General features: G+C 46.7%; 1 protein-coding gene across 1 annotated transcript in view; it reads right to left on the minus strand.

Annotated features, from left to right (window-relative positions):
* The window catches only part of LOC148524760 (collagen alpha-1(XXI) chain-like), a 145470-nt gene that overhangs the window by 87431 nt on the left and 34099 nt on the right, over window positions 1-23940 (minus strand). Inside the window, exons 7-10 of the mRNA XM_088471634.1 lie at window positions 6563-6728; window positions 3005-3230; window positions 2054-2227; window positions 1346-1469 (exon numbers count right to left, since the gene is read on the minus strand). Coding sequence (XP_088327760.1) covers window positions 1346-1469; window positions 2054-2227; window positions 3005-3230; window positions 6563-6728 — 690 coding nt within the window. The remainder of the gene's footprint in view (window positions 1-1345; window positions 1470-2053; window positions 2228-3004; window positions 3231-6562; window positions 6729-23940) is intronic.

A 23940-nucleotide genomic window follows, 5' to 3' on the forward strand; every position in this document is an offset into this window, starting at 1 on the left:
CAGTTACCATCCAGGCCATCTGTACCATGTATTCACTACAATATAGTGCTACAGATGGCCTGGATGGTAACTGTTATATAGTAAATGGATGGTCTTAGTAGAATGCGCCATTGCAAGTTTTATTATTGGACATTAGAATAAATGAAACACCAAGTTATTTAATAGACAAAAGAGGTTTATATGATGCATGTATGTTAAGTAACACATTTATCTATTTATAAACAGTTATTAATATAGCATATTCCGTTGCAGTTTACAATTGGGAACAAAACAGTAATAAAACAAGACTGGGTCATAACAGACTGACAGAGAAGTAAGAGGGCCCTGCAAGCTTACAATCTACAGTAAAAAGCTAAGAACTAACCTCTGGTCCAGGTGCTCCGGGAGACCCAGGCTGGCTTTCAAGACACTGGCAAGAAGATGAAGGCACTCGCTTAAGAGGGCACTAGAAATTGCAAAATATTTACAACTCCAAATGAAATAAATATGAATATAAAATGTTAACAAGACAAGTACATTGTACAGAAGCTTTGTAAAAGTATGTTGTGCAATTTTGTCTGAAAATCTAAATTAACTTTTTCTGATCCTAAGACTCGTTCAAAAGTTCCTAAAATAAAATGTAATTATAAGAAGATGCTGGCACAATGTTTCCAATGCCCTTTTTTATGGTAGTGCTGTTGCTGTCCATACTGACCGAACATAATGGTGACATTCAATACGTCGACATTTACAATGTCAACAATGACAGCATTGTGAAGGTCGCCAAGAGAATGTCGATAGCCAATGTTAGGATGATTAGGGCTAGGCTATAATGAGGGTTAAATTTAGGCCGTAAGGATCAGCAAAACTCACCGCACGCTCGACATGCCGTCAGTCGACATTCACAATGTTGACATTATGTCTAAATCGACATTGTGAATGTCACCATGTTACAGAACAAATCAACATTCAGGTGCTGACATTCTTAATGTGGACAAAATGTATGGATAATGTATATGTGTACATATAATTGAGCTGTGCACTGTACTTACCCTGGGGTCATGCTGTTAGAAGAAAAAAAATATTTTTGAAAGTTATTGGTTTTAGAATCATAATTCTGGCAAAACTTTACAAGTAATATAAAACAGGTATAGGTTCCATTATGTGGAATGCGATTTTCCGGGTGAGATAAATCTAAGTTACAGTAGAGAACCATGCCTAAAATATACCCATCACTTCACTGGCATTCCCTTCCTTTCATATAAAGTGCTAATAAAGCCAGATAACAATGCACCTATTCTTCTGCATTTCTGCACGACAGTTTGTCACATATAAGATCCCATATCTGCACATGGCATAGAGTTACCCATTTGCTGCAGTTCTTTGCCCACATTAGAAATACTGGAACTCACCACAGAATAGATCTCACAGGCCGTCTCTCTTTCACTCTGCTCTGGGTCACAGTACAACCTTAGTTTCTGTACCTCCATCTAAGCACACAGTAGGATATGTATTATCAATGTACAAATCAGCATTTTTGATTTTCCAACTACATCTATGAATTTTCCTTCAACATAATTCCCTAATATGACTGTTGTTATAATACAGGGGATGATCTTTCTCCCTCATACTGTACATACTAATCATACTGGATACTGTACAATATTGTACCCTTGCTAATTGCAGCATGGTCCTCAATGGAAAGGCAAAATGTATTTAAATATTTATAATCGTAGTGTAAATGTCACTCCTACTTGGCAGTGTGCAGAACACGTTATGTGGGGGTTTTCAGTGTGTTGGAGCAATGTATAGGTACACTGAGTGAGATGGGTTTAGGAGGAAAAATCAGCTGTCACATGCTTTCTTAGGCCAAGTCTCTGACTGTCGTGTATCCCTCCTTCAGCTTGTATAGGGTATGTACAGTATATGCGTAATGTACAGATATATCAGAGTTAGTTTAGTACAATGTGTGTGTTTCACTCTGATTGTTTTCTCTTTATTTTAGTATCTTCTTTCATAGGCAGAGCTTATTTTGTAATTAAATTCTCTTTCTTATCCATAAAAGGTTACTCACAGTAACGGATTGATCAGACATTTCCCTCTTTACGACTTGAGTTTTGCCATTGATGAATATTGGTCCAATTTCTCCAAGCGCTTGGTTTTGAATGAGAACATCATCCAGATATAGGACTGCACTTTTACCTCTCACTAGGATCTTCAGCTGGTGCCACCTCTCATCGTATAATGCCTGGACAAGAGTTATAGTATATCATATTCCATTATAATTCTGTACTGATCATTAGGCTTCATCTACTTTTCAGCTGAGATCTATCTGCAGTAAAGTGAACCTTGGACGATGTCTGGTTGTTGGTGCTATATATGCCAATGACTGTCATATGTTTTCTTAGTTAAACACTACAGGTTCAAATTATCAATATATCAGATATACCTTGCTTGTCAGCATTCTTATTTAGGTGTCAAAGATGTGATAAATATATTATTTCTTAAAAAAAAACAATGGTTAGCACCAGGGTCTTAACTAGTAATTTGTGGGCCCCATAGCAACATATGTAAGGGCCCCGTGTATGCTCAATGGCAAAACAGCTCACTAAGAAATATGGGACAGACAAGGAAGACAGGTTCTCCTCAGATGTGGACCCCACAGCAGCTGAACTCACTGCACCTAGGGTAGTTACAACCTTGGCTAGCACCTGTTGGCAGTCTTTTACAGCAATGGCCAAACGCTGCAAAAACTTACACGTGTCTGCTCCTGGTGTGCACAGCTTTGCTGCCAAGGACAGTGATGGTGATTTTTGTTGGTCAAATATTGGAATGAAAATGTATGATTAACAGTAGCTGAAAATGGGCAGTAATTTGCAGTTATCTTGCTTCCCAGCAATGAGTATTATGCCATAGACTGACTCACTCATTGTACACAAAAGCAATTTATAATAAGGTAAAGCACATATATCTTCTAACACGGCATTAACTGATTGTCCAGTATAAATTGATCTCTGTTTCTTACCTTTAATTTTGCATCTTTGAACTTAACCACTTGATGATTTGCATTGATCTGTGTGACAGTAAAGACGACTGAATTGTCTGTACCATTCAGTGTCACAGAAGCCTGGACTTCTCCTGCCTTTGACAATATTCTCCACAGGTCAATAACCTCCTGCGTCTCAGGAGCATTTAAACGTATGGTTGCCACAAATACATAGGAGGGTGGAAGGCCTTCTGGAAAGATGTCTCTATAAAACAAATGTTGTAATGTAAAGACTGCTACGATTTCCAAAATAATAATTAGAAATTATATTATGGTGACAGAAAGATGTCTAACCCTGGGTACACACTTAACGTTGTGTGTACCCACTGACATGACGGACAACCGCACTGCCGACGGCCGGTACATATTACACGATCCGGTGCCCGACCGCCTGATATGTCGGCACCCGCTGCATGGGGTCATCAGTCAGATTGAGCTGCATGTAGGGACGATCTGACGATGCGACTGACAACCAAACAGGAGTGCGCTTGGTTGTTAGTAGTGCGTACACACTGGCTGATGTGTCGGCCCGATCCGCCAGATAGGACGACATATCGTCTATATATCGGCTAATGTCTACCCAGCCTAAGTTAAAATCATGCTTCTATTTCTATGGGGTAAATTTACTAAGATTCGAGCCTGATCAAGTCTGGTTTTTTTAAAACTCGATTTCCATCGCCGAACTCGAGTGATTTTCCCATTTTTAAACTCTCAAATTTACTAAGAAGTGAGTTTAGCTGAAAGTGAGTTGGCCGATGGTGAAGCAGATCGAGATTTCTCCCTTGAGTAGCAAGTTCAGATGAGATTACTCACCCAAGATTGCAGTGATTTCTCTGCAATACTCTCCCGAGCAAGCAGCCTGCACATATCAGTGAGATATGTGATGGCTGCTTGTTTGTTGTACCTGCAAAAAACGGGTTAAATGTTTTAAAAAAATTACGTAGGGTCCCCCCCCAAAAGACATAACCAGCCCCGGACTGCTCAGCCAGTCCTGGTTCCTAAAATTACGGGGAATAAAACGTGAAGGGTTCCCCATAATTTAGGAACCAGCACCTGGCTGCAAAACCAGTCCTGGTTTTACATATGGGGGGGGGAATGCATAGGGGTCCACCTATATTTAAAACCAGCACCGGACCCAAACCAACCAGGGTGTAATGCCACAGCCTGGGGACCCTATCACCAGGTCTCCAGGGCCAAAGCTTTAACACCCCAAGTCAGTCAGCCCAAGCCTGGGATCTCAGGGTGGGGTGGGGACCCCTCCCAAGAAGGGGTCCCCCCTCTCCCGAAACCTCAGGCTTAGGCTGAAGCCCAGGGCTCTTTCCCGCACCCCTGGAGCGGTGGGTACGGGGGTAATAATGGGGGAAATAGTTAAAAACTATTGTTATTTACAGTGGAACTACAGGTGGCTGCATGTCTGCCCTTTGGCACTTGTGGAACTACAAGTGCCAGCAGGCGGACGGCACCCGTACCCCCACTGTAAAATAAATAGTTAAAAAACACAGTACACGCACACCGTCTAAAGTACAACTTTAATACATTCACCTACCTCACTCACACATACTTACCTGCTTCCATATGTTTAAGTCCGCTTCTCCTATAGAATCCAATGGGAGTATCTGGAATAAAGATCCCATACTCACCTACATCCTGGCGCCGCTCTCCGTAGCATCCCTGTACTTGGCAAAATAACAAACCATGTGACCCAACCAGATACTTACATTAGCTAACTGTAGAGTGGCCAATGATTGGCTGCCGGCTCCTGACAGTTCACAATGAGCAGTCAGGAGCCGGTTAGCGGTGTATGTGGTCACACACATACACCGCTAATGTAAGTATCTAATCGGGTCACTCGGTTTGTTATTCTGCCAAGTACGGGATTGCTACGGAGAGCTGTGCCAGGATGTAGGTGAGTATGGGATCTTTATTCCAGGTACTCCCATTGGATTCTACGGGAGAAGCGGACTTGAACATCTGGCAGCAGGTAAGTATGTGTGAGTGAGGTAGGTGAATGTAATAAAGTTGTACTTTAGACGGTGTTCTGTGTTTTTTTAACTATTTATTTTACAGTGGGGGTACGGGTGCCAGCCGCCTACTGGTATCTGTAGTTCCACAAGTGCCAAAGAGCAGGCATGCTGGCACCTGTAGTTCCACTATAAAATACAATAGTTTTTAACTATTTCCCCCATTATTACCCCCTACCCACCACTCCAGGGGTTCGGGGAAGATCCCCGGGCTTCAGCCTAAGCCTACGGCTTCTGGAGAGGGGTGACCCCTTCTTGGGGGGGTCCCCACCTCCCCTGTTATCCCCGTCTTTGGCTGACCGGCTTGGGGTGTTAATGCTTTGGCCCTGGAGACCTGGTGATATGGTCTCCAGGCTGTGGCATTACACCCCTGTCTGTTTGGGTTCGGCGCTGGTTTTAAATATAGGGGGACCCCTATGCATTTTTTTCCCTCTATATTTAAAACCAGTACTGGCTCTGCAGCCAGGTGCTGGTTCCTGCATTACAGGGGAACTCTATACATTTTGTTCCCCATAATTTTAGGAACCAGGACTGTCTGAGCAGTCTGGGGCTAGTTATGCTTTTGGGGGAGGACTCTACGTAATTTTTTTAAATAAAAACACTTTAAATTAGGTATATAGGCAGAATCATACACAAATCACACTGATCTGTGTATGTTTCTGCAAAACTCACAGCTCAGGAGGTGAAGTGTTTGAAACTCTGCAAGTTTGCTACAATCTCACCCGAGATTGTAATCTCGATTCTTGGTAAATTCCCAAGGTGCATCTTTTTCCTGAAATGTACTTCAGAGTTTGGCCGATGGTGAGTTTAATCGAGTTTGCAATCTCACCCAAGTTTTTCAGTGAAAAATGAGAACTCTCTCGACCAAACTCGAATCTTAGTAAATTTACCCCTACTGTATGTGTTAAGAATGATAGCTCTTACTATTGTCTGCATTGGTCTGCAGTGTATTGTGTGGGATTGACATGCTATCAGCTTATCCTTTTGTATTATCCATATTTAAACAATTTGCCATGCTACTGTCCCTCTGCACTATCCAATAAGTAGATTCCACGAACATCACTATTGATTTTTAAGGCTGGTTGGCAAAAATTATATCATTTTGAAATATTGCTCATCATTCTTCTCCTTCAATTCCAAGACCAGGGCCAATAATATTACACTATTTTCTGTCCTCTGCATTATATTTATATTTGAATTAAATATACTTATGTAACTAGGTATTTATGGCTACACAAAACCCTTTAAACACAGAGCAACTATATTTTTTTAATATAGTTGAGACATAACTTTTGCATTTCCTAATTTCAACGTACTCATGTCCTCCCCCGGGAGGAGATGATGCACCGGGGAGGAGAGGGAGGGTGCAGCCTCCTGAAGTGCCTATGGAGAAGGTGTGTTTATTACGAGGGACGATCAACCTGATGCATTCCCCCCTGGATATGCCACTGGGAGCGGGCTGAGGGCATATGTTAGTGAAGGGAGGGCAGTATCTTTACTTGACTATATATTGCACCTTGTGTTTTCAGTCACATCCACATCAGGGGTAAGAAGATAGGCTTTTTCGGAAACCAATGACCCTGTTATCTTCTGGCCTTTCTTATGAATGTTCATTCCCACAAGTAATTCAAAACCCTTCTCGTCCCGTGAAGCTACAGGTATTCTTGTTGGGCACACAGATTCTGCAAGAAATTAAATGTCTTTTGATTATTATAGGTATAAACATTGCTGCATCAAAACAACATACCACTTTTACTACATTCAAAAATGACACTAGAAAAATTGATGGTAATATCAATTATGCAGAACCCAAAAAAAAAAAGTGATTACTTGTTTTCATTTAAGATTTATGAAAGTTAAACTGGTTGCTGCATACTAGATTTCGCTAAAATTGTAACCTGGAAATATTGGCCCTGATTCAGACCCGTTCGCAGGCAGCTCGCAGGCAGCTCGCAGGGTCTGTGGGAGTGTTTTTTTTTTTGGTCTGGCCGCTCGCAAAGCTGCAATAATCGCGACCATCGGCCTTGCGACGAGACCCTGTGGTAGGGTCTTGGCTACCGCAAGGCCGAGTGGACTTCCTGCTCTAATAGAGCAGGAAGTCCACTACTGACATCATGAGTGATGTCAGTAGGGCCTCCCACAAACGCCAGACGTTCCTAAGGGAACGCCTGCATTTGTGCAGCCACCCCCCCTCCCCGCCTACAAAATGGGGCGAGCTGTCACTCACCATCAACAGCTGCCCCGTCTTGTAGCGAGCCCCGTAGCGACTGAACTGCAGTCGCATGCGCACACCGGACGCCGCGCATGCGCAGGGGGGTAACATCGAGCCGCTTGCGAGCGGCTCTGAATCGGGGCCATAGTGATGACAGGTCTTGGAAGAGGCTAAATAAACATAATGTTGTTGACTGAAAAATTATATTTTCATTGAAAAACTGTCAAAAAAGTTATAGGATGTTTAATCTATTTCTATTTTTCTCAACATACTGATATAGAAAATTTTAAATGAATTAGTAAATATTTTAACATTGGTTTTAAAAAGTCAGTTCCAGATAGAGCATACACATTGGGCTACCACATTTCACAACCCTTTATTCTGGCATTGTTTTCTGGTGGTTTGTTAAATTGCAGCTTTATAAATCTCTCTCTTTGGCCGGTATCCAATTAGCCCCGATCGTTTTTCTCACAAAAAAAAACGGGTTGCATTTGCAATTTTCATTATCAGGTTATCTAATTTGAGCCCGGTATTACCGTGACAAAAATGTCTTGTTACAAAACAAACAGGGTCCATGAAACCTGTGTGTTTTCGTGATTGCCGACACGAAAACGGGGTTGTTTTCTGGGATTTTGTTTCGTCTGACTGAGGCAGGTAAAACACAATCCCTGATAAGTGCCGGCTTTTGGGGCTAATTGGATAGCCCCGTGGATCCATTAGTGCCTGAATAATGTTCAGGGCTAATGGGATAGCAGCTTTTGTATTCTTATCATAGAAAAACGTGACAAACAGATATGCGATGTGGCACTTTATAAATCGGCATTGGACAGTTTTCTCTTTAATACATTTTTGCAAAGCTGCAAAATATGGTGTTTACACTAAACTGAACTTTAGTAAATGTGCATCCTGGTATTTGTGGATTACGGTACACTCCCCTGTCATTAACAAGCTACACTTGTGGTTGGCTTTTTAAACTCTGGCCTTCTCAGCAATTGGAGCCAGAACATTTACCCTGTTTCCTTTGTATCTGGAAATCTTGTTCCTGGCCTGACTATCCTGTGCCACTGCTTCTTGGCGTGTTTACAAAGGAAATGTACAATGGCAATACTATTCAAATCAAAATACACTGATCCTGAATTGGAAGCAAAGCAAAAGAGCAATTAGCTATGTAAATAGAACAAATCATCTTGTAATGCAAGGGGTTCAAATAGGTGTGTTTATTTATTTTAGTTTGGACACACACCTGTCAAATATAAATCTCTCTGTATATATTAAATCTGTCCTATCTGCAGTTCAACATGATTCTACCAAGGTGCAAAGTTACTTCCTTTTTTTTTGCTTTGTACCCAACTCAGAATCAGCCCACCGTGTTTTGAAAAGCAGAATATGTTTTGTGAATTTACCCCCTCGTATCTGACATGGCATTCCTGTGTATCTGCAATTCTATATATTTGCAACCGTTGCTCCTGATCCAGAAATCATGTGCATATGAAAACCTTGTTTATGATTTGACAATCTTATTAGCAAGAATTGCCAGAAAGTCCAACTACTTCAGCTATATGCATTGGTTTTTTACATTCATTGACAGAATATTCAGTTACTTCAACATCGTTACTTGAACAGCTTAGTTATGAACACTCCAGTGTATCAAGCTATTTCAGCTACTGTAACTTTGCCACCAATGTGTAATCTTCAGCTATTGTGACTTTACCACATCTGTGTACTCTCCAGCTATTTGCTACCCTTGTGCAATCATCAGTGCTGTGACTCTTTTACCTGTCTGCAACCCTGATTTTCCTCTCCAGCATAACTTACTCCCAACCATAGCCTATTCCTTCATTGATCCAGTTCTATAAAGATTGCTACATTTTTACAATCTGACTGACAACATCATTCCTAAAAATCCTTGTCAAATCTAATTTTAAACAGTAAAGTCTAAGGGCTATATTTATTAAGAATCGTGTCTGGTCGAGATTGCATTCTCGTGTGAGTTTCCCCTGATTTTCAAACATGGACATTTACTAAAGACAAACACGGGTGTAAAAATACGATTCGATCTGCAAAACATGGGCAAACACACAAATGGAAGTCAATACACCATTGAACCAACTCACAAGTACTTTCCATAGACAGGAATACAACACTGGAATTTACTAAGAATCGTGTTTGCAACCACGATCATACATGGAGCAAACTAGGGCCAAAATAGAAGAATCAAATAGACCACTTCCTCAGCAGCGTGTTCTGCAGAAGCGCAGCACAGATCAGTGTGACCTGTGCAGTGCTTCTCTACTACAGGTGTAATGAAGGGTTAAAAATTAAGAAAAAAATGAGTGGTCTGACTCTTAGCCAATCATGGCTCTAGTGCAGGAAACCTCGTGGGTCCTGTCAGTCTCGGGGGAAGTGCTGTATGTACAGTATGTATATACAGTGCTTGTGTTCGCTGTTGCCAAGCTCCCTGGATGTCTACTAGAGAAGAGGACCGATCAACACCATGGAGCAGGTAAGTATGTAGTGTGAGTGTAAGTGCGAGTGAATGTGTTATAAAGGGTTAAAATATATGGTGTCTGTGTCCTGTCTTTTTTGTATATTTTCTTCACAGCTCGCACTTGTGGTTCTACAAGTGCCGCAGGGCAGGCTGCTGGGAACTGTGAACTGTGAAGAACAATATTATTTATATATTTAACCCATTATCCCTGCACCCACAGCATCCAGGAGTGCAGGGGGTTGATCCCCACTTTCCTAGGATTGCCAGCCCTGGGCTGACCTGTTTGGGGCTGGAGAATGCTTTGGCAGGGGGACCCCATGCTGTGTTTCTCTCCACTTTGGCATTACCACCTCAGCTGGTTCAGCCTGGTGCTGGTTATAGGAAAATAGGGGGAACCCCACATTGGTTTCCCCCCCAATTTTCCTGTACCAGAGTAGGCTCAGACGGACAGGGTTGGTTATGCTTTTGGTGGGGGACTCTATGCCATTTTCGTCTTAATTCTTAATTTTTAACCCTTTATTACACCTATAGCACAGAAGCACTGTACACACTACATCTGTGCAGTGCTACGCCAGAACACACAGCTCACAGGCAGGTTTATTTATTCCAGCCCAATACGACTGAAGTAGCACACGATCAAACACAGTTCCATATACCATCGAAAAACGTGATTCTTCAAAATACGATTCTTAATAAATTTAATCCTAATAAATTTGAGTGCTTGATTGGGAAAAACTTTTACATAACCCAGTGATGACCAGCATGTTTAATCTCGACCAAATGCGATTCTTAATAAATGTACCCCTTATATCCCAAACAACAGGGTGATAGAAATTTCTTGACCCAAGTAATCCAATGTTTTGGGTTATATAACAAAAAATAAGAAAAGCATAATCTCAGTTTAACTCGTTTTGTCATAGGGCCTGATTCACTACGGATCGCTATTGCGATTGCAGCTGTGATTACGCACGCAGCCTCGTAGAGAAAATATGCTAATGAATGCTATCGCAATGCCTTCGCACAGCCAGCATAGAGACGCCCACTGCCACCCACTACCGCTGTCACACATCCGTAATACCTTGCAGTCCTGCATATACATCAGTAATATCGAGTAACATCTGCCCCTCACGCAGAATTACAGCAGGTCTGACTTTACTCAGAAATTGCTAACCTCTTTGCACGCTGCGAGTACTCAAGCTACGTATGCCATCGCAGTGAATAATTTATGCACGCCCATGCAACAGCGTTCAAATGGCCAGGCACGTCTGCGTTTCACTGACCACCCCCCCTCACCACCCCCAAACGCTGACTGCCTGTCAATCACTCTGCGATGGCTCCCTGTGGTGCCTGATTACAGTGAGATCTCAGTGATGCCTTTGCACATGCTCTCTGCAATGCATACACATGCACAGTACACAACAATCGATCATCTGCAAACACTTTAGCGGTTGCGATCCATGCTGAATCAGGCCCATAGTCCTCACTCTTGCTCACATCAAGTATTATTCCACATTTTAATACATGAGCAGTATGCCTAACATTAGTCTAAGCAGATGTTATTACCATCAACTTATCTCAATATATAATACAGCTCTTATCTCTTCCATACAACTGAAACTGCAAAAATGAAATGCACTACATACAGTATTCATTATGGTGTCGGGCAAATGTCTGCTTATTTTCTTTGGAAGGTTTTTTACTTATTTAATATAGCAACTTCACAGCTGTATTCATTGTGTGACAAGTCTGTAGCTGGGCATATACCAGGTCTGAGATTTATGAATGTAAAACAAACATATGCTGTATGTTAACATTACCATCTAGTTTGATAGGTGTACTGTATTACCTCAGCTGTTTAACATGAGCCCTGGCCAAGTCTGTAAGGTGTTTATGCTAAGATGATGATGGCTTTGTTGAGAGCTTCTTATAAAGTTTTACATGTTAGCATCATAGCGAATCAGAGTTGACCAATAAGGATAGCTTTCATCCTTGATGATGCTTGTAGTTGCTATAAAGTGCTGTTTCCTTGCCGGAGAAGGGTGTTTTTGAAAACATTTATACGATAATTTTACCTGCCTTATATCTCGGCGTGCAGCTTTAAGAGTTACATATCAAAGTGTGCCTTTTGAATACATATACAAAAAATTGGTCTGAACAATTACACATACATGATTCCATCTATGGTTGTTAGATAAACTTACATAAAGGTGAATGACAGATGCTTACAGAAATGGTGTCTTGCAGTTAGAGAAGCTTCTAGAAGCATCGGAATGACAGTGAGAATCACAGGGGGAGATTCATTAGTTTTTAGGGCGCCTGACGAAGCTATTCAATTTGGGCGCAACAAGCGTTATAAGTAATGGGCGTCCGCGGCACTCACGTCCATCAGAACAACAGTTAAATAGCTCCTTTGGGTGCCCGTTTCTTTTGGACACGCAAAAGACAACTGGATCTTCCCCACATAGCGCATCTTGCAGTGCGGAGAGAGTTCTTGCACAGGCCTATGAATGAGTATACTGGGGGCCGAGTGAGTATTTTTAATCAGGTAAAATAAGGGAATGACAGAATATAATGGCTCTATATCCAGTTTTGACAATGATATTGGGGACAGGGCCACATGTATAAAAATAGGGGAATTATACTGCCAGCCCAATGATATTCAGGAAGAAAACAAAGTGGCAGTTTTACTGAGCATCATGGGCCCTATAGTTTATTGGCTCCATTGAAACCTGCTGACAGTGGCATCACTAGAACCTTGTGGGTCCGATAGCAACATATTGAAGGGGCCCGGGCACTGAAGCTTCTATAGAGGCACCTCTCTGTGCAGCAGTTGTTCATTTTATGCCCCATTGCAGTGCCTAAGTTCACATTTTGCCACTTTGTAGTGCCCCCAGTACATGTTATAAAATACAGATGAATTAATGGATTGTCACAGGATATGTGAAAGGTGAATCCCACTTACCCATGTATGATTAGGACTCAAGAGGTCAAAGTTTATTAAACAGACCTGTTCTGGGCTATACATCCTCTTTAAGAATTTATTTCACCATTACTGTATGTAATTGATGGCCCAAGGTTTATGCTTTACTGTACATTTAACTATGAGGTTAAGCACTCCACCAAATCACCTACAGTAGAATGTGATGTAAAATGTTTACTGTATCCTGTAAATAGAATGGTGTCATCAATCCTTCCAAAATGTAACTGCATTGCATCCTTTTTGGCAATTACCAAGAAGAACCATCCCAGTGATAATTCAAAATAACAATTATAGCGGGTTCTACAACTTGCATTAGAAGCAATTAAGACTGTTTCTACTTGCTTACATTTTAGAAGTCAATTAAATATTTGTTCACATTTCTTGCTTTTTGAAACATAAATTAACAGCAGCTTTTAGAGTTGATGAATCAATAGCAGTTCAGCTGAAGTTAACATAGAAGCGTGTCCCACCGCTGTCCAGTGTGATAGGGAGGAGGTAGAGCTAGGGGGAATCAGTATGAAATACCGCCAGATGTTAGCCCGGCGGATGTTATAGCGACGCCGGAAAGCAGAACAGCAGGATCCCGACTAAGGTAAGTTTCTAACTAATCCTAACCCTCTCCCTCTCCCCCCCCTAACCCTAACCCTCCCTTAGGGTGCCTAACCCTAACCTCCCCCCCCGTAAGTGCCTAAACCTAACACCACCTTCCTGCAGCCCAAACCTAACCCTCAGGGGGGGTTCCTAACCCTAACCTCCCCCCGGGGGTGCCTAACCCTAACCCTCCCTTCCCCTAGCCTAACCCTAAACCACCTGGGGCGGTGCCTAACCCTAAGTCCACCCCAGGAGCCCCTGCCTAACCCTCCCCCCAGCGGCTGTCCGCACCCGGTGCCCGGCTTACTTTTGTTCGGTAAGACGAGCGTCGGGCTCTCGGCGTAGGTATAATGACAGGCATCGAGATTTCGACGTCTGTCATTAGTCCCCTGCCGGGATTTGACAGTCAGGAAGTGCCGACCGCCGGCTTCTTGCCTGCATCCCAGCTAGCAGTGGCGGGCTGGGCCAGGGGGCAGAGTGCCATGTGCCCCCCAGGCCGCAGCGTCATGCTGGCCCCGGGCAGTCTGTGTCACTATGACACAGACTGCACCACGTGTGTAGTGCTGACCGGACGGAGTTCGGTCAGCGCTGCACAAGTGACAAACACACAGCCGCAGGCTCCGGCAGCTGTGTGTTTGTTTTGATCAGCAGCCAAAGAGAATCTGTCAGACTCTCATTAGCTGCTGCTGCTCCCACTGCAGGAGCCACTCCATCTTCCGGCTCCCGCAGTGGGCAATGGGAGAGGCGTCATGATGTCATGACGTCTCTCCCATAATGCAGAGCGACCCAGCCCGGGAGGACAGACGGAGGAGCGGATGGCGACGGCGGGAGTGGGGATTCAGGTAAGTGGTTTTGTTTTTTTTATTACTTGTGTCTGCTGGGGGAGGGGCGGGCCACTACTGGGGGCACTACAAGGGGGGGGACTACTACTACTGGGGGCACTACAAGGGGGGAACCACTACTGGAGGCACTGCAAGGGGGGGACTACTACTACTGGGGGCAATACAAGGGGGGGACTACTACTACTGGGGGCAATACAAGGGGGGGGACTACTACTACTGGGGGTACTACAAGGGGGGGACTACTACTACTGGGGGCACTACAAGAGGGGGGGACTACTACTGGCTGCACTACAAGAGGGAGACCACTACTGCGGGCACTACAAGGGGGAGATCACTACTGGGGGCACTACAAGGGGGAGATCACTACTGGGGGCACTACAAGGGGGGGGACTACTACTACTGGGGGCACTGCAAAGGGGGAACCACTACTGGGGGCACTACAAGAGGGAGACCACTACTGGGGGCACTACAAGGGGGAGATCACTACTGGGGGCACTACAAGGGGGGGACTACTACTACTGGGGGCACTACAAGGGGGGGGACTACTACTACTGGGGGCACTACAAAGGGGGAACCACTACTGAGGGCACTACAAGAGGGGGGGACTACTACTGGCGGCACTACAAGAGGGAGACCACTACTGCGGGCACTACAAGGGGGAGATCACTACTGGGGGCACTACAAGGGGGAGATCACTACTGGGGGCACTACAAGGGGGCGGACTACTACTACTGGGGGCACTGCAAAGGGGGAACCACTACTGGGGGCACTACAAGAGGGAGACCACTACTGGGGGCACTACAAGGGGGAGATCACTACTGGGGGCACTACAAGGGGGGGACTACTACTACTGGGGGCACGGGGGAACCACTACTGGGGGCACTACAAGAGGGAGGGACTACTACTGGGGGCACTACAAGAGGGAGACCACTACTGGGGGCACTACAAGGGTGAGATCACTTCTGGGGGCACTACAAGGGGGCAACTACAGGAGGGGGCACTACAAGGGGGAACCACTACTGGCGGCACTGCAAGGTGGAGACCACTACTGGGGATTATTACTGGGGGCACTTCAAGAGGGGGACTACAACTGGGCGGACTACTACTGGGGGCACTACATGGGGGAACTACTACTACAAGGGGGGACTACTACTTGAGGCACTACAAGGGGGGACTACTACTACTAGGGGCACAAGGGGAGGGGACAACTACTAGGGGCACTGCATAGGGGGAGGGGACTACTACTAGGGGCACTAGATAGGGGGGAGGGGACTACCACTGGGGGCACTGCATCGAGGGACCACTGCTGGGGGCTCTATAAAAAGGGCAATACTGGGGGTACTGAATAGGGGGGAGACTACAACTGGGGCCACTATTTAAGGGGCACTGCATAAGGGTTACCACTATTGGGGCACTGCATGGGGGGTGGAATGCTACTGGGGGCACTATATAAGGTTCTTACTACTGGGGGCACAAGGGGCACTGCACAGGTGGGACCACTACTGGGGGCACTGTATAAGGGGCACTGCATAGGAGGGATCACTACTGGAGGCCTGCATAAGGGGGTCCTATCCTGGGGCACAGGGGGCACTGCATATGGGCACCACGACGGGGCTGCCCCTAATCTTTATTTTTACTTTACATTAATCCCATATGGACCCGCCTCCTCCCTGGAACACTTGAGGGGGGGGTGGGGTGGGCGCCATAGCACTCACGTTCTTCGGGCACCCTGGCTACATGCTACTCCTCTGCCAGGGCCGCCTGCATACATTTGCCCCCCAGGCTAAAAGTTGCCAGCCCCTGCCACCTAGGGCCATGCACTACAGCAGAAAGCAGCTCTGACCAAGCCAGCTCACTCATACCCCTTTCACACTGCCATCAAATAACCTGGGTTATTGCACATGAGCGCGCAGCAATACGGGTTACTGCGCAGTGTAAAAGGGGCCAGTTGAAATAACCCGGGTCGAGCGAGGTAGTGGCACAACTTCCTGCTAATGTCTTTTAAAGCTAGGTACACATTGGAGCGATGGGCATTCATTCCGACATCGGAACGAATGCCCGTCAACAGTGATTGTGCATCCACACCCGTTACGTCATTTATTAACAATGCATTGGCCGCTAGCGATATCACTAGGTTTGATGGGCAGCACATCAAACCTGGCAACCATTGCTCGCGACAACGGGAGCACACAATCGCCGGTACTACCTAGCTTAAGGATATTGTGAACAGTTACAGTTACAAAGCCATTAGTGATTTCTGAGAGATTCCGGTTTCAGCACTAGGGCGATTCCATAACAAAATATGTGGCTGAATTAAGGAAATTATCAGAGCACTGACAGTTTGGAGCTGGACTAACAGGCAACATTACAAACCAATCAGTATGTGCTATGAGCAGCAAAAGCATTCAGAAAAGACTGCTGTTCGAATCTGTCCATAGTTATTTCTAGGGAAACTGCAGAGAGGGATGCAGCTGAACTACGGTAGAAAGGCCCAATGTGCACAATACATAAAATGATGTTTGGCCACAGATGCCCATGTTTTCATTGTGGCAAATCCAACTATGACGCCAGTCAATGCTCTTTATGTGACAAAGGGCCTCATTCAGAGGCGGTCGGAGGATGCAAGCGGTCGCTCAGAAACTGGGCGGCCACTTGCATCCTGACCGGCCGCCTCTGTTTCGGTCGTTAGGCTGTGGGTTAACGCCCACAGCTCTAACGACCTCTCGGGTGATGGTCGCGATGGTCAGAGACCATCGCGACCATCGGGGCTTACGACGAGACCCTAGGGTAGGGTCTCACTTGTCGTAAGCCCCGGAGAGCTTCTGGCTCTGTCTGAGCCGGAAGCTCTCCACTGACATCACTAGTAATGTCAGTGGGGCCTCCCCCAAACGGCAGGCATTCCCATGGGAACGCCCCCGTTTGGGCTGCCACCCCCCCGGCCCGCCTTCCAAACGGGGCGAGCTGTCAATCAACATCGACAGCTCGCCCCCTTTGGATCGAGACCCGCTACGACCGGCGCTGTTGGTCGTAGCGGGTCTCACGCATGCGCACGACGGCGCCGTCGTGCGCATGCTCTGTGGGGGGCCATCGACCCGGTCCGAGTGCATCGGCGCTAACGACCGAGTCTGAATGCACCCTAAGGTCTGTTAAGATTGAAGAAGCATGGTCACTTAGAAGAAATGTGTCAGTGGGGAAGGTAAAGGTAAACATTACATGCAAAGACCAACTATAAAACATTTATTTGTATGTGCTGCATAACATTGGTCTTACAGTCTTTACAGCTGCCCATGGACACTGTTAAAAGGCTACAACAGTTACTATAGTGCATCCAACCAATCTCTGATAAGGGATTAGCTACTCTAAAAGACATATAAAGGCCCACATTTGAACTGGAAAGCAATGCTGGCCCTGAAATTCTGCAAGGAAGGTATTCAGTGTTATCAAGAAGAAAATATTGTCTCTGCCAGAAATTATGTAGGACACCAAGATAACGTAACAAAGGTCCTTCATTAACTACAGGAATATAAAATTTTGTACTGTAGACACGTGATCGATAAGGAGGGGCTACACAAGTCAAAGGACAATATAGATGATGTGCTGCATCCCCTCGTCCACAGTCAGTGATGTAGCTCAGATCATGCCTGGTCCAGAGGTTCCCATACACAAACTTCAAGGCACCCCAACATTTCAGGTTTTAGAGATATCCATGGTTGAGCACAGGTGGTTAAATCAAACTGACTGAGGTACTAATTAATCCACCTGTGGTTAAGCATGGATATCCTTAAAACCTGGACTGTTAAGTTTGCGAACCTCTGGTCAATTACTACCATAAATTCTTAGCAAACATGTCCACAGACTTACAGCTGCTGAATGCATTCTAAGCGACCTTGCACCCTGTCACACGCCGCTCTGGAGACCCCAGAATCAGACCCCGTCGCTTACCTTTGCGGGCGCTGACCCGCACTGTCTTCCGGCTCCCGCGGCGTACGCTGCTTCCTTCTCTCTCAGGGCGGTCTCCGCTGTTGTCCTCTGGAGGGTCCCGCTGCTGTGCTGCTTCCACGCCGGCTCCTGCTGATCGCTGGTCAGCGCTGGCTACTTCCAAGAAGCGCTGTCCTCCGGTCCATGGGCGCGGCCATCTTGGATTGCCCATGTGACTCCACTACCACCAATGAGGAATCTTCTCCTTCTCTCTCAGCCTGTCAACGTCTTCACACAGCTATCCAGCCGCTCCATGAAGCCACCCAGCTACCAACGTCTTCATACGGCTATCCAGCCGCTCCACGTAGCCACCCAGCTACCAACGTCTGCCCACGGCTATCCAGCCACTCCACGTAGCCACCCAGCTACCAACATGTACCCACGGCTATCCAGTCGCTCCGCGTAGCCACCCAGCTACCAACGTCTACCCACGGCTATCCAGCCGTTCCACGTAGCCACCCAGCTACCAACGTCTACCCACGGCTATCCAGCCGCTCCACGTAGCTTCCCAGCTCCTAACGTCCACTCAAGGCTATCCAGTCGTTCCAAGTGGCTTCCAAGCTACCATGCTACTTCTGCATTACTCAAACTCCTTATCAGTTCGCTGCACCCTCTCATGCGGAGGAACTTTATCAAGTCAAGTCTCCTCCAGCGAGTGTCTGCGCCCAGTAGTACAGGTCCAAGGCCCAGTCCGGGAGCACAGCCTCTAAATCCCACAATTGTGACACACCCTCTCTGGCTGAATTTGGAGTCCAGGGATAAGCAGACAAGATCACCTGACAGAAGTCTCCTGGCCGCCAAGTGGAAGCTCTCTGGTGCTCTCGGGAAACAATTATCTGGCTTTGCATCTTCACATACCACTCTGCTGTAGGAGGTTGCATGGGAGGACATTCTATTTCCCTGAAAGGGGGACTAGGGAAACGAGTAGCCAATGGAGGGCTCAGGATCCTCCAAGACCACCAGGGAAAGGGTAAGTGCATTTTACTTTTAATATACATTTAAAACTTTTTACCATGAAACTAGAATACTCCTGGGTGATCCTCTTATCACGTTGCCTGGTGAGTGAGTGCCGGACATTCTTTCTTTTAATTTCATTTACTCAGTAAGTTATTATTTATTTATTGTCTATTATCAGGTGTCTACATTTTAATTTGTATTGGATTAAATGTTGGACAAGATGAACGCAGACATGTATGCAGACATATGAAAATGTCCTGGAATATTTGTATATGTTAAGACCCCATGGGGGCGATTCAATTCAACGCGAATTGAATAGCGCCGGGAGCGAGCTCACGCAGCTATTCAATTCAGTGAGCAGTGTGGTCAGAAAATGCCGGTTATCGCGCCTTAACAAGGGTGTTAAGGCGCGTTAACCGGCATTATCTGACCAAAGTGCCGGGCGCACGGCTGTTAGTGCTGCACTAAGCAGAAAAACAGCTGCGCTCCCGGCACTTTGGGCGTATTTCTCCTCGCATTCCCAAGGGGGTGCGAGAAGAAATCCTTAGCGCTTCCAAATAGCGCGGTGAATTGAATAGCTACGGGAGCTCCCTCCCGCGGCTATTCAACATCGTGTTGAATTGAATTCCCCCCCATGTATATTGTTTTCTCAAACTTGTGCTGGACCTTTTTTATTTATTTTATTATTTTGATGTACGGTGTTTTTTGCTTCAATAAAAAAAAAGTATATATATATATATATATATATATATATTGTGAAATATATACTTTGTGTTTGGTGCCCTGCACCAGACTTTACACACCGCAGCACAGCAGCTTGAGATCAGCTTTCTTTCCCGGATCAGTGCTGCGCATACCTGTAAAAACACAGTTATACATTTTATTTATACATTATATATATTAGCGTTCCCGTGAGGCTGTTTTAGCGGGGCGCGGCGCCCTGCCCTCCTTCTGGAGGGCAAAAAGCACCCTGCCCTCACAGCCTGCGGGTGCCGTCTTCACCCAGGTCGCAGTGTCCCGCGGGTGGAGAAATGTGCGGTGACCCGATCACCGCCGGAGAATAGATGCCGGGCACATACGCCGGGCATCTATTCTCCCTGTCTGCAGCGCTTTGGGGCTGCCCGGCGTGTCCGTAAGTGCCGGGCACGCCCCCAAGAGTGGCGAAAAGGGGACGCGTCTTATAGACACGCTCTCTTTTCAATGGTCACGCCCCCCTTTTCGGCACGCGCACAAAGTGCCCTCTCTAGCTCCGGCGCCCTGTCTGCCACCGGAGCTAGAATGAACACTATATATATTTATCTGTGTTGTTGTATACAGATACTTTGCCCAGTGCTGGACTTTCATAACACAGCCCTGAAGTGCTGGGGGGCTGGGAACTAGGTTCACGGTCCCCAGCGTGGCACAATCAGCCCTGAAGCCTGAGACTATGGCCCTCATTCAGAGCCGGACGCTCTGAGCAGAGCGCTCGCTCTGAATAAGGGCCGTCCTCCATAAAAATGGAGCGTCCTCCTGGACGCTCGTATAGCTGTGGGTCACCACCCACAGCACATACAAGCGTGCAGGATGATGGTCGCGATGGTCTTGACCATCGCGACCATCGCCAGTGCGACTAGAAGCCTGTGGTCGGGGTTTTCGACCACAAGCCCTGGAGTGATTTTGGCTCTATCAGAGCCAAAATCACTCCCACTGACATCACTAGTGATGTCAGTGGGGCCGGCTCCTGACGGTAGGACTTCCCTTGGGAATGCCTCCGTCTGGCAGGCACGCCCCCGGCACGCCCTCCAAAGGCGGCGTGCTGTCAATCAACATCGACAGCACGCCCCCTTTGATCAGACACAACGAGCGAAGGAAAGTCCTTCGCTCGTCACGTCTGGCACATGCGCACGACGGAGCTCCCTCCATCGTGCGCATGCGCAGTGCACACCATCGACCCACTTGCGAGCGTACAGCCGCTTGCGAGTGGGTCTGCATGAGGCCCTATGTCCTGGCTGCAGCAGCTGTTTATTTCAACCCCTCCCCCCAGTGCAGTGCACCAAGGGTTAAATTCATACTTCCACAGCTGCCGGACATGGTCAGGGCTGCGGCGCACTTGGTCCCCTCTCCGCACTGGGAGTCGGCTTTCCCGGTGTGTATGGCTCTGTGCACACATAGCCCTGCAGCACAGAACACCTGTCCCAGCTGCAGCAGCTTCCTGCCGCCAGGTCCGTAACTAGGGTGGTGCTAGGGGGAGGGAGGGTTAGGCTCCCCCAGTGGGGACTTAGGGTTAGGCCCCCCCCTGGGGGACTTAGGTTTAGGCAGCGGGGAAAGGGGGGTTAGGGTTAGGCACTTAGAGGGGGGATTAGGGTTAGGCACTTGGGGGGGAGGTTAGGGTTAGGCACCCCTAAGGAGGGTTAGGGTTAGGGGGTTAGGTTAGGTTAGTTTATAGTTACCTTAGCGACGATCGGGATTTCCAGCGCTGTCGGGCTTCCGCTGCCGGGAACTCTGCTTTTGTCGGCCAGGTGCTGCCGGCGGTATTTCATACCGATTCCGCATAAACACCACAAGAAGCAATCTTTCTATACCATCAGTCGTGATTTACACTGCCAGCTCCAGGCTTGTGCACGGCTGTGCTGATGGACAAAACTTGCTGCAGGTGCAGCTTCACCAGCGCTCTGCTACATATAGAGCTGGTAAGTTATACTGCATAGTTATTGTGTATCATCATTGCAGCCATTGAATTCACACTGTATTTGGCACTATAGCGCATCCAACCAATCTCTGATAAGGGATTAGCTACTCTAAAAGACATACAAAGGCCCACATTTGAACTGGAAAGCAATGCTGGCCCTGAAATTCTGCAAGGAAGGTATTCAGTGTTATCAAGAAGAAAATATTGTCTCTGCCAGAAATTATGTAGGACACCAAGATAACGTAACAAAGGTCCTTCATTAACTACAGGAATATAAAATTTTGTACTGTAGACACGTGATCGATAAGGAGGGGCTACACAAGTCAAAGGACAAGATAGATGATGTGTTGCATCCCCTTGCCCACAGTCAGTGATGTAGCTCAGATCATGCCTGGTCCAGAGGTTCCCATACACAAACTTCAAGGCACCCCAACATTTCAGGTTTTAGAGATATCCATGGTTGAGCACAGGTGGTTAAATCAAACTGACTGAGGTACTAATTAATCCACCTGTGGTTAAGCATGGATATCCTTAAAACCTGGACTGTTAAGTTTGCGAACATCTGGTCAATTACTACCATAAATTCTTAGCAAACATGTCCACAGACTTACAGCTGCTGAATGCATTCTAAGCGACCTTGCACCCTGTCACACGCCGCTCTGGAGACCCCAGAATCAGACCCCGTCGCTTACCTTTGCGGGCGCTGACCCGCACTGTCTTCCGGCTCCCGCGGCGTACGCTGCTTCCTTCTCTCTCAGGGCGGTCTCCGCTGTTGTCCTCTGGAGGGTCCCGCTGCTGTGCTGCTTCCACGCCGGCTCCTGCTGATCGCTGGTCCCCGCTGGCTACTTCCAAGAAGCGCTGTCCTCCGGTCCATGGGCGCGGCCATCTTGGCTTACCCATGTGACTCCACTACCACCAATGAGGAATCTTCTCCTTCTCTCTCAGCCTGTCAACGTCTTCACACAGCTATCCAGCCACTCCACGTAGCCACCCAGCTACCAACATGTACCCACGGCTATCCAGTCGCTCCGCGTAGCCACCCAGCTACCAACGTCTACCCACGGCTATCCAGCCGCTCCACGTAGCCACCCAGCTACCAACGTCTACCCACGGCTATCCAGCCGCTCCACGTAGCTTCCCAGCTCCTAACGTCCACTCAAGGCTATCCAGTCGTTCCAAGTGGCTTCCAAGCTACCATGCTACTTCTGCATTACTCAAACTCCTTATCAGTTCGCTTCACCCTCTCATGCGGAGGAACTTTATCAAGTCAAGTCTCCTCCAGCGAGTGTCTGCGCCCAGTAGTACAGGTCCAAGGCCCAGTCCGGGAACACAGCCTCTAAATCCCACGATTGTGACACACCCTCTCTGGCTGAATTTGGAGTCCAGGGATAAGCAGACAAGATCACCTGACAGAAGTCTCCTGGCCGCCAAGTGGAAGCTCTCTGGTGCTCTCGGGAAACAATTATCTGGCTTTGCATCTTCACATACCACTCTGCTGTAGGAGGTTGCATGGGAGGACATTCTATTTCCCTGAAAGGGGGACTAGGGAAACGAGTAGCCAATGGAGGGCTCAGGATCCTCCAAGACCACCAGGGAAAGGGTAAGTGCATTTTACTTTTAATATACATTTAAAACTTTTTACCATGAAACTAGAATACTCCTGGGTGATCCTCCTATCACGTTGCCTGGTGAGTGTGTGCCGGACATTCTTTCTTTTAATTTCATTTACTCAGTAAGTTATTATTTATTTATTGTCTATTATCAGGTGTCTACATTTTAATTTGTATTGGATTAAATGTTGGACAAGATGAACGCAGACATGTATGCAGACATATGAAAATGTCCTGGAATATTTGTATATGTTAAGACCCCATGGGGGCGATTCAATTCAACGCGAATTGAATAGCGCCGGGAGCGAGCTCACGCAGCTATTCAATTCAGTGAGCAGTGTGGTCAGAAAATGCCGGTTATCGCGCCTTAACAAGGGTGTTAAGGCGCGTTAACCGGCATTCTCTGACCAAAGTGCCGGGCGCACGGCTGTTAGTGCTGCACTAAGCAGAAAAACAGCTGCGCTCCCGGCACTTTGGTCGTATTTCTCCTCGCATTCCCAAGGTGAATTGAATAGCTGCGGGAGCTCCCTCCCGCGGCTATTCAACATCGTGTTGAATTGAATTCCCC

Source organism: Taudactylus pleione, unplaced genomic scaffold (assembly GCF_031769625.1).
Source record: "Taudactylus pleione unplaced genomic scaffold, aTauple2 ptg000116l, whole genome shotgun sequence".
Taxonomy (NCBI): domain Eukaryota; kingdom Metazoa; phylum Chordata; class Amphibia; order Anura; family Myobatrachidae; genus Taudactylus; species Taudactylus pleione.